This window comes from Dioscorea cayenensis, chromosome 6 (assembly GCF_009730915.1).
Source record: "Dioscorea cayenensis subsp. rotundata cultivar TDr96_F1 chromosome 6, TDr96_F1_v2_PseudoChromosome.rev07_lg8_w22 25.fasta, whole genome shotgun sequence".
NCBI lineage: Eukaryota > Viridiplantae > Streptophyta > Magnoliopsida > Dioscoreales > Dioscoreaceae > Dioscorea > Dioscorea cayenensis.
The window spans coordinates 14,767,367-14,779,606 of record NC_052476.1 but is presented as its reverse complement, the minus strand read 5'-3'; the positions used below and the strand labels follow the sequence as shown (position 1 = coordinate 14,779,606).

The window sequence follows — 12,240 nt, the reverse complement described above, 5'->3', positions numbered from 1 at the left end:
ATCAGTTGTTTGCATTTATGGCTAGCTGTTTTAGCTATGATGATAATGCTTACCATTTGTTTTTGTATTTGTTTGTTTTAATTTTGTATGTGGCTGTCCATTTGTGTACTTCTAGAGTAAGTATGTAAATCTCTTCTCCTAGCATTGATATGTAAATCTCTTTGGTCTATTTTGTTTCCCTCCTTTGTTTTTTTTCTTTTTGATAAATTGTTATCAGATATGGTCTTAATGATTTTTTAGTAAGGACTACAGAGTGTTCTTGGTGTTCAGATCAATGTTCTTGGAAACATGAAACATGCTCGTGGTTTTAGTTATCTGAAAAAAAATACTAAATGGACCAAATTAAGATCTATATTGGATAATTAAAGTATAAATGTAATTTATCTTTATTGGAATGGTCGTAGGAAATACATTTTATTCGGTGTCTTACAGTTTATGCATATGTATATGCTGGTCTGACAGGTGGTGGTGTTCTTTTTTAAATGATGAACTATTTGATGCATAGTCTAACTGGTTGTGAAATTTTTGTGGCAGAGAGCGCATATGTGAACATCCTCATGAGTTCGCATGAGTTACCTGATGGGCAGTAAGTTCATTAGACTCACATCATGGCAAATACACAATCTGATTAATAGTCTCTTTGATAACTTGTTTCAGAACTGCTAAGGCCAATCATTTCTTCTTGTTTCAAATTAATAGGGCTTCTTATTTCAGCTCTTAATGGTTGCCACTATTTATCATTGGCCATGCAGGACCATCGAAATCGGTGCTGATAGGTTTAAGATTCCGAATATTCTATTTAACCCATCTTTAGTGCAGGTAATTGTAGCTATTTCTGATTTGTTATATATATATATATTGTAGATGAATATCATTGCAGATGTTTCTTGTTTAAGTTTTTCTTCCAGATGCCCCTTATGGTTGGAGTTATTTTTTGCTTCCTTAGGGACTCAATATCATTATCACATTTATGCCATATGGGCAGAAATTTAGTTTAAAAGTTTTAATGAAGAATCACTCCAAGCTCATCAAACTTTATGCTTTCAATGAGAAATTACATTAACAACACTCACTTTTATTTAATGTGATTTATTTTGGAAGAATGCATTCAATGTTGTATTTCATATCAGAGTTACATTATTGACAAAACCTTGTTTTCTTTATTAACATGTGAATCTTGAGAAATAATGTCCGTGGAGAGATTTGTTTAAGGGGCAAAACCTTGTTTTCAGGTTATTACAAGCATGCAGAACTCACAAATGAAGTATTTGTTGATGGGTGGTTTCACACAGCCAAGTTATCTTTTGGACATTCTAAACATGTCAAACACTGGGTAGCTTTTTCTCTTCTTTGCAATTAAATTAAATAATGGCTTGAATTCTGCATATTTTTGGTGCTGAATTTTCCGCTAGAGCTAAATTTCATTTTTTTTTTCTGCATACGTTATAATGTCTGGTTGATGATAATTGTTGGCTGATCTCTTTTATATTGAATTGAGAAATGGCTTGAAAGTCTGCATCTTTTTGGTGCTGAATTTCCTTCTAGAGCTAAATTTCTATTTATTTTTTTTTGGCATAGGTTATAATGTCTGGTTGGTGATAATTATATGCATGATCTCTTTTGTATTGAATTGAGAACTTGTTACATGAGAAAATTTGGTTCATGTAGGTGACGAATTGTAGCCTGATGGCGCAATGAAGATTAATGACAGAAAAAAGAATATTTTCAAATTGTCCCAAGGAGAATATGTTGCTGTGAAGAACATTGAAAGTGCATATGCCCAATGCTCACTCATTACATTAGTAATGTTAACTCTGCATCAAATGATAAATATAAATGTGATTTATATGTCCACTGTTTAGGATCATGTCATTTATTACTTGTAGATTTGGGTATACGGCAACAGTTTTGGCGTTGTTGTCCCTGAAAAGAAAGCACTTGTGAATTGGGCAGCTGCCAATGATCTGATTGGCAACTATGTCGAACTCTGTAAACATCCCAAATAGAGGAAGTATATTCTAGAGGAGCTCAACAACACTGGCCGATGACTTCAAGTATGTCATATATTTCGGACCGGTATAATTCATAAAAATACACTATCTCTTAATGCATATATCATCAGTATTCAATAATCTTGTTCATATTACAATTTTTTCAATCAATTCTTTGGACTGCAGAATGAAGGGGAGGCTTATGAAGTCATTGTAAACAATCAGAAACTCTATATAAACAAAGCAAAACAAGGTAGTTGATTTGTTTATATATGACTATATATTCTAGTAAATATTGAAGACATTGAGTTCATCCCTGGGTTTCATTTCAGATATTGAAACTATTCTAGTAAAACAAGGTAGCTTCCAAAAGGATTCCAAGATGACATTGAGTTCAACCCTGATGAGTTCCAAGAAACCTAATTGTATATGAAGGTTGTTCATAGTTGCTTAGGCTAGGAGGTTTTTCATGACTCATTGAATTTAGAAGAATAGGCCTATTTTTGCTTCTTAGCAGTTTTTTTGTTTTTTAAGATCAAAACAAATTTGTAAATTTGACTTGTAATTATTCATGAGTTATCAATAAATTATTATTATTTTGAAATTTTAATTGAATGGTGATCGATCAGTGTATATATATATTTGTAAATTTTTATTATGTGACTGCAGAGAAATATATTTATATATATAATTATAAAATAAAACAATTAAAAATCAAAATTAATTATTTTAAAAAAATTGACACACGGCGGTTCAAGAGTGAACCGCCACCATGAGGTAAAGGAAGCCTGACAATATATGCAATTGTGGCAGTTGCAAACTGCCTTAACTGGCTACAATTGAAGGCCGTTTTCTAAACTGCCGCGAATCTTAGTGTTCATATACCTTGTGATTTGTGGCTGTTTTAAACCGTCGGGAATTACCATATGCATTTAGTGGCAGTTATGCTGGCCGTTGATTAAAACCGCCGTGAATTGCTGCACCGATGCTGGCACTCGAGGCGATTTTGTAACTGCCACCGGTTGCATTTAGTGGCGATTAAAACTGCCGTGAAATCACATAAAAACCGCCACTAAATGCTCTGTTTCTTGTAGTGTCTATATGAAGACTTACATGCATAGAAGAAACATGGTCCACAACACCTCCCTTATCTTCTCTCTTACTTCCCAAGATGTGCAAATGAAAGCTTTGGGCCCTCACCTATCTTGCCAAAGATGATAGCCATAGAGAAAGTTTTGTCCATAATAAATTCATAATGCAAATATGAACCTTCTACACAACTCTAATATGTATACATATATATATATATATGATAAAAAAAAATTTATGAGATACGCATAAATAATATTTCAGCACGCACTTATGCTAGCATTATACATGATCTAAAATAACGAATTCTTTACTTAAAAACCCATTATTAATAATTAAAAGGTGCATGGCACAGTATTCGCAAAAGAACTGTTACCAATATTTCGTGGCACAGTAACTTTTATTACACTCTATTAACAAAGATGTTAACTTCTTTCCCTCCTTTTCACTTGAACAGGCAAACCATCTCTCATTCTGAGAGTCATTGAAAGCACATGTTCTGGACTTCTTCCCTTCTCCAGCAAAACCTCAACCTTGAACTCCTCAAACACACTTGCAGCCACAGACTTCATCTGTATATAAGCCATCTCCTTCCCTAAACACATCCTTGGCCCTGCATGAAACACTGGAAACTTGAACGGATTCTCCGGTTTAAAAACTCCATCCTCCAACCACCTCTCTGGCCGGAAAACCCCCCAATCCTCCCCCCATATCTCCTCCAATCTCCCCATAGCATATGCACTGTATGACACAAACCATCCCTTGCCTACAAAGTTCCCGTCAGGCAATGTGTCATCCTCTTTGCATGCCAATGTGTCGATCGCCACCGGAGGATACAGCCTCATTGACTCCGTCACCGCCGCATGAAGATACTGCATCTCTCTCAGCTTGTCATAGTCAAAACCCTCTCTGAAATTTCCATGCCTAGCTCTAATCTCATCTACTTCCTTCACTATCTTCTCTTCCACATCCGTCCTTGTCGACACCAACCAGAAGAACCAACTCAGTGCAGAAGATGTGGTCTCCCTCCCAGCCAACACAAAACTTATCACTATATCTCTGAGAAACTCCTCACTCTTCTCCTTCTCCGACGAAAAGCGAGACAAGAGATCATCACCATCATGGTCTCTGTTATCCCTTCTTCTATCACGTATGATCTTCATGGCAAACTCACGCACAATGGACACACTCTTCCTGAGCTTTTTCTCTGAGCCAATGTCCAACATCTTCTTGATTCTCCAAGTGAATGGGAACACATCCATGAAACGCACCATTGATAAGCTTTGAGCATCTCCAAATGCTTTCTTGAACCCCTTAGACATACTCTTCTTCTTCTCCTCCTCCTCATCAATACTGAGACAAGCAGGATCTTCATTGAAAGCCACCTTGCAAATATTATCAAAACCAAAGGATTCCAAGATGTCTTGGAAATCTAAAACTTCATCTCTTTCCTCTGCTCTCCTCAACAAAGGTAACAACCTGTTTTCAATCTCCAACTGAACTGTATCCATAACAAAGTTTCTTAGAGATCTCTTGTTGAACTCATAGCTTGCTAATTTCCTCTGATGCCTCCATTGCTCACCATCAGAGTTGAAGATCCCTTGGCCAAGGAAGTCTTGAAGGAAAGTGGTTGAACGTTGACCTTTGGGGTAGTTGCCAAAGTTAGTCTTGAGGATGTGTTCAACGTTTAAGGGGTTGGCAGTGAGGATGCCATAGTCTTGGAAAGGGATTTGGAGGCTCATGGTGTGGCTTGGGTTTGAGGTGAGAACATCTGTGATCCAGTCAAGGAATCTATGGCGGTGCTTGATAAAGTGAGGTAGATGGCCAATTAGTGGGTGTGGTTTTAGTCCTTCGGAGGTTGGTTTTTTTATTGAGAGGTGGTGGAATAAGAGGAAGGTGAAGAGAGGGAGAAGAAGGATGAAGATGAAGGAGAAGGTAAGGTCCATTGCTAATGGTTTGGTTTTCCTTTGGTTTGATGCAATAATGACCATATGGAAGTATATTATGTGGCTTAGATTTTAATAATTGATAAGGAAGTCTTTGTATTGCTTGGAGTCCGTGGTGTGGAAAGTTTTAGTATATCTTGTCTCATTTATGTTGGAGAGAAGTTGCTTGGAAAATCTGGCTCTTTGTAATAAAAGAAGTTCTTTATTTGAGTGTTTGTTCTTGTTTTGAATCTTTAGAAATGAATAAATAAATTAAAATATATGAATTACTTTGCCATAAAATGCATTTACTCTGTTTCTTAATTGAGTCTGGTTTATTCATTTTTTTAAAAATAAATTGCATCCACTCTTGCCTGCTTATTATAAAGAAAAATATTATAAAAAGTATTTTTGAAATTTTGCTTGAAAAGACTACGGGAGGTAATAATCCCCAAACCCGATCCAACCCAACCCGATCCGACCCGAATTTAACTGGCAAAACTTGGTTTGACCAGGTTTCGGGTCGGGTTAGTAATACCCGACTAATGTAAAGCGGGTGTGGGTGCGGATATGGGAATCCTGATACCCGATCGAACCCAAACCCGAAACCCGAACCCGAATCTGACCCTGACCCGAAATTCAATTAACAAATATATCAAATAATATATATTCAATTTTTTTTAGGGTTTTTTAAATTTCTACTCTATGGTGTTGAATTTGTTTATTTTGCGTTGCTTTGAATATATATTTTCAATTCCTACTCTATTCTATGGTGTTCATTCAAACAAAAACAAAAAAAGCTATGATTTTTTATTGATACATTTAATTTTTATTTGTTATTTTAATTTTATTTTAAATATTTTTAAATAGGGTCAAGGCGGGACTGGGTATACTCACATGATATCCCGATTACCTGTTGAGGCGGGTGTGGGTTGGGGTTTTGAAAACCTATCGGATTCGGATTCGGATTCGGGTATAGGGGCGGGGTAGCGGGTTCAGGTGCGGGTATGGCGAAAATCCGCACCCGACCTGACACGACCCGTTGCCATCCCTAAAAAAGGCATTTTTGATGAATGATCAAAATTCAATGAAAGAAAAACTGGTTTTAAAAATTTACATTCGAAATAATTTTTATGTTCACGTACTTGTGGGTATTTAAAAAACGTAAATTTTAAGAGTGTTTTTAATTTAAAAGATTTTTCTATTATCTTTGATTTTATATTCTAAATGAGATTAAGTTAAAATTTGGAATTTAAAAAATAGATTGACGTAATCTTTTTAGTATCGTCTATATTGGAATGAGTACTATATTTTCTATAATACAGAAGATTTACAACATTAATAAAGGTGAGAAGAAAATATTCAAAAATTCTTGTAAAGTTTGCACTTTCTTGATAAAATCCCTCCAAGTTTGCAATTTTCTTTAAGGTCCTTCTTTTATTGGGCTATTTTTTTTAATCCATATTTCCTCAAAACGGTGTTAAACATGGAGTTAAAGGGCCCGTTTGGTAGACATGATAAAGGCCATAGGATATGATAGACTATCATATCCTATTATTTTCTTTTGTTTGGTGTGCCAATAGGACATGATAATATTATCCTATTGACCCAATTTATCCTACCGGGGACATGATATTAAATCCTGTTGGGGGAGTCAGGATAGAAACATGTAAGATATGATAAAATTTTAAACTTACTTTTTTACCCTATTTATGGTTTATTAAACTCATCTAGGGTTTGATTATATGCCTTCTTTCCATCTTTTGATGCTTGGAACAAAAAGCTTATCAACAACTAAACATGACGCTAATTTCACTAAGTAGGGTTTTTTCGCATCCGAGTTTCTCCGTCGATCTTGTGCTTGAATAGGTTAGTTTTTATCTAAATATCGTTTGTTATCATGTCTTAGTTTTTCTAATCGGATGATTTTTTTTTTAATTGATTTTGATGTGATGTATTTAACTTGCTATATTTATGGATTTTTTGTTATTTTTTTCTAGCAAATAGGTATGAAGTATAATTTTTACAAGTTGGTGATATTATGATCTATATATTTGTGGGCATTATAGGTTTTTTTAATAATTTAATAGAAACTCGTAAAGATACCGATAAGTAAATCATTAAGGAAATTTTTTTAAAAAAAGTCTATTTTGAAAAATAATATATAATTATATTATAAAGGGTAATTTTGTCTATTTACATATCATTCATATCATATCTTGTCATTATCTGGTCCACTTCAAACGTAAAATAGGATAATAAATGATGTCCAATGGCTTATCTGGTGTGCACCAAACATAAAATAGGATATGAGCTTATCATGCCCATATCCTTTACTACTCTATCCAGTCCTCATATCATATCCGTCTCATATCCTATCATGTCCACCAAACAGGCCCAAATGGTATTGAAAATTACTTGATTACCTCTAAGTGGAGAAACACAAACCCAGGTGCATGAAATAACATTTTTGCCCTCATGAACAATAAAATACCATTTTCAAAAAACACCCTTAATTATTACTTTATTAACTCTCTTCTCTACAACAACATTTTCTCATATTGAAAAATGATGAAAATAGCTATTAATTATAATTTTTTAATTAAAATTAGATTAGAGTTTGAAATCAAAATTAAAATCTTATTATTTTTTTAATTGAAACTTATTTAAGAATAAAATTTCCTTTTTATCACTTTAACTGTTACTTATTTTTCAAATTTGAGTTATACCTACTCAAATTAGAAAATCCCAAATAAAAAGTTTTTAATTATCGACTAAATTGATATTTCTCTTATTTCCCTTTCATATTTTGAAATTGTTTATAAATTTGGTTTACCAACATGATATAAAATTAATAAAAATATGATTTTTTTTATTAAAAATTAAAAATAATCATTTAGGGGAAAAAACACTCACACTTCTTACTTTAGAATATAATAATATCAACTAAAATAGATGTCAATATAGCCCAAAAATAATGCCAAATTTTAGATAATTATGTACATCTAAAATTGTTTTTCTGTCGTTGCAACAATATTTTTTATAGGAAAAATTAATTATAGGTTCTGAAAGTTTCAAAATTTCCCAAACATACCCTCTAACATTGAGTTTCAAAAATTAATTATATATATCTACAATTGTTTTCTACTTGAGTCTCTTAGCAGTTTGAGAAACGATAAACCAGAAGGCGAGGTGCTTGCACTATCACCATACGAGGGCCCAAAACATGTTTCCTCCTAAAAGAAGAAGAACTATGCAGGTTTCTGTAGGCTGAACCTAAATCGAACAAGCAGCCATTGGGATCTACCTCAACACCTGTGTTGATAAGTAATTTTTCTCTCTGTATGCTATGGAATTTTTATATTAATCAGAGTTTATGAAACATCTGTGTATTATTATCCTTTCATATGTAGGTTTAACGTTTCCTATTTAAACATTAGGTTTTCATGAGTATATTTAACGTTTCTTGTATAACAAATAACTTTCATGTGTATAACAACGTTTTCATAACTAGAATATGTTTTTTATGTGTATTTTTATTGACACCTATGTAATGATGTGATATAGTTCAGTCATTTTGAGGGATGAGTACGGGTATACAACGATCGCTCGTGTGTAACTTCGGTGTAAAGGGAAGTACACCATGATAGGCTACATGAAAGGTTGCACCATTGCCCTGATCATCAAGTTTTATCAGGTGACGGGCAATGTGAAAAAAATCGATTTTGACAGTCACCTCATATAATGTGTTACGGGGAGACCAGTTTCATAAAGGCTGCGTCTATGTGTCCGCTATTGAAATCACTCAAAGGAAAACATGTAAATGTGCCATCTTTCTATGCGAAATGTTTGCTAAATTTGTGTAATGAGTCATTTCATGTGTATTGTAATAGTTTTATGTGTATAATACCAAATATTTGTGTAATATATAAGCTTCATGTGTAGAATCCTTGCTTATTGTGTATAATCTTAGCTTCCTGTGTGGAATCCTTACTTCCTGTGTATATTCCTAGTGTCTTGTGTAGAATCCTTTCTTCTTGTTTATAAAATGTAATTAATGTGTGACGTTTCATTTTTATGTGTATATTATAGATTAGTTGTGTATGATATGCTAATGGCATTATATTTGATGTGTGTTTGCTTTGCAGTTCTTTGAACTTGTGCCAGTTAGTGATGAAGAGAATTTTTGACGAATCTACTGGCTTTTAAGAAGCTTGTTGTTGTCAGACGACCCTTGGCGCTTGCTATGCACAAACTGCAATTCACTGTGGAGCAGTCATTACACATGATGGAGAATGTCATGTACAGGATTGTCCCCAGCAAGATTCCAGAAGCGTTGATTGTCTGGCATTTTGTGTGCGCTGTATAGAGTAACTTTTAACTGAGGAAGCATTGGACATACCTCGATTGACGTCCCATTCCTATGACTCCGGTACGTCGCACGGATACTCATTGACGGTATATGGAGAAAAATTATTCCTGCTACAGATGAGAAGGACTTTGCTAGAGATGAGAAAGCTAAAGCAAAGGAGGTCCCTGCACCCATATAGATAGCTCCATGATAAGAGAGCTCTGCTGGGTGAGAAGGTACTGACGGTTAGGAGACCGATGCTGCAAAGGAAGATAAGATTGTCGTCTAGGCGGGGTCTTTGACGGATGACAAAATGGTGGACTTAAATGCCGCACTTACGTCTGACACCTAATGTATGGTTGAAACAATAGTATAAATACTTTTATTTTTTTTCTGTTTATAACTAACAACATTTGAATATAAATCCGAATGTTACACAAGAAAGTCATATAATGCACATTAACATGAAATGCTAAACAATAAAAGGAAAATAATACACAAGAAATGTGAACAATACACATGAAACATAAATAATACACATAAAACATAAGTAATACACATGAAACATAGATACTACACATGAAAATTATATAATATACATGAAACATAAATAATACAAATGAAACATAGATATTACACAGTAAACATATATAATGAACATGAAATGTAGGTAATCACAACAACAACAAAACATTCACAGTTCGGGATAGTATTACACAAAAAACTTTCATTGAAAGAAAAAAAGTAGAAATAAACCCCACTCGCATTATGCATAGTCTGCTCAATCCGTTATGGCTGCATTACATGATCAAAAATTATGTCTAGATAGATAGCACCAACTACAATGTAAATCGCAAATATTGAAACCATGTGACTCGATTCTCTTCCTCATTGGACACCTAGCAATACTAAACTCCTCAACATGAGGATGTTGGAAGAGAAAAGTTTCGACATTAATATTCATGTTATCTAAGAAGGACTCCCTTTGGGGCAATGCATAACACAAAATACATAGGAACCATTAAACAATATATAGAAAAAACTAATAATACAGAGGAAATGGTAATAATACACTAGAAAGGTTAGAAATACACATGAACACGTAAATGAAAAGAAACCAACACTAGTAGTCATTGTTGTATTAAGATGGGGTCAAAGAGACTGAGTTTCCTTCCGGGGACTCACTCACTTCCTCGATGGTAATGCCTATGACAAATTTGTTAAAAGTATGGTATATATGACATATATGTTGAAAGTCCACATTTGACTCAGTTGGACAAAGCATTTTGTATGCATAAGGCATCACGAACTTCACTTATACTTGAGAAACGTCAAGTGTCCAACGCTCACATATCTCACCCATGACTGTCTCCTATGAGCTCAAGATGGTGAATTGAAACATACATTCTTCTCCTTTATATCGCCCCATGGTACAGAAAGTTTTCATTAATGATGAAACCAACATGAAATTTTAAAAACCTACATGATGAAACCTACGATGGAGGATTCCACCCACAGCGAAAAAAGTGGTGAAAAATAAGAAGAAGAAGTAGAGAAACAAGAGGAAAAAAAGAACAAACTTACTTGTTCACAGTTTCCTCCACCATCCAAAACAAGAAGAAGAAAAAGAAGATGTTGAAGAAATATGAGAAGAAGAAGGAGGAGAAAAAGAAAAGTCTATGACAGAGAGAAGAAAAGGTCTCTGACAATATTTAATGTGACATAACTTGGTGGGGAAACCCCACTAACTTTTCCACTCAAAAGTAATGTGCATTTCAAACTTTTCACATGCCACTAACGTAACGGACTAAACGGCAGGGACTAAAAAGAAGTTTGCTTAAAAAAGAAGGGACCTAATGGAAAATGAAAAAGTCTGAGGGACTGTAGTGGAAGTTTGAAACTTTCTAGGGACTTATAAGCAATTTTTCCTAAAGTTGAACATTTCAATATCTTATGTATATATATGATCTAACCTAAGGCCACAAAGGTGCCATTTCGGTTAACTTATTTATTTTTGTTCAGAATTTTTTCTAAAGTAAATTAAGCATTATTTCTTCAAAAAGTATTATTTAGATTTGTTTTCCACAAAAAAAATCATCTAAAAATTAAAAACATTTCTCAAAGAAATTAACATGAGGAGAGGTATTTTCTAGAAGCAGTATTTAATTTTTTTTTAAATTTTTTTTTTATAAAAATGAATAAATCCTTAATTTATATAAAAAAAACAACAACAACAACAACAACAACAAACAACCTAAAAGAGAGCAAAAGAGGGTTCATTATACTCATGGCCACAAATGTTTGTATTTAATAACGTTGTGGGCACAAAACTTTTTTTATAACACAAATCCTACTTAACTTCTCTCTGATTGCACATGAGCTCATAATAACCTGTTTCGAGGTTGTTTTCAGTGAGTTTGCTTATGTGGAGACGCCAAGTCATCGCCATGTTAGCATCGAGTCAGCGTCATGTCAGCACTACAATAACAAATTCGCTGGAAATAGCCTCAAATATGGCCAAAAATAGAGTACAAACAAAAAAAAATAGAACTTAAAAAGAACAAACTTGCATGTGTCCACCCTAATACTAAGAAACTCCCACTACATTTCAACTGCATCATCATAAGTCAAAACTTAGCAAGTAAAAGAGTTAACAATGAATCTTAAACCCCTCCCCCACACTTAAATCATACATTGTCCTCAATGTGTGTTAATGATAAAAATGTAAGACAATGCAAATAAGAATAGGAGGGTAGTAGAAAATGATTACTTCCTTGGTTCATATTTGAGAGTCCACTAATGCATGAAATCGGATTAGTGTGTCCGTTGATGTGCCCAAGCAGTGGGGGTTACTCAAGGTCAAGAAAAGACCAAGTGAGTATCC

General features: G+C 34.0%; 1 protein-coding gene across 1 annotated transcript; it reads right to left on the bottom strand.

Moving 5' to 3' along the window:
- Window positions 1-3,374: 3,374 nt before the first annotated feature.
- Window positions 3,375-5,213, bottom strand: LOC120263818 (cytochrome P450 94A1-like). Its single transcript, XM_039271796.1, has one exon. The coding sequence runs from the start codon at window positions 5,069-5,071 to the stop codon at window positions 3,506-3,508; it is 1,566 nt and encodes a 521-aa protein (XP_039127730.1). The 5' UTR covers window positions 5,072-5,213; the 3' UTR covers window positions 3,375-3,505.
- Window positions 5,214-12,240: the final 7,027 nt, after the last annotated feature.

Coding starts and splice junctions, on each gene's coding strand:
- LOC120263818 (XM_039271796.1), bottom strand. CDS start 5,071: ATGGTCATTATTGCATCAAACCAAAGGAAAACCAAACCATTAGCAATG.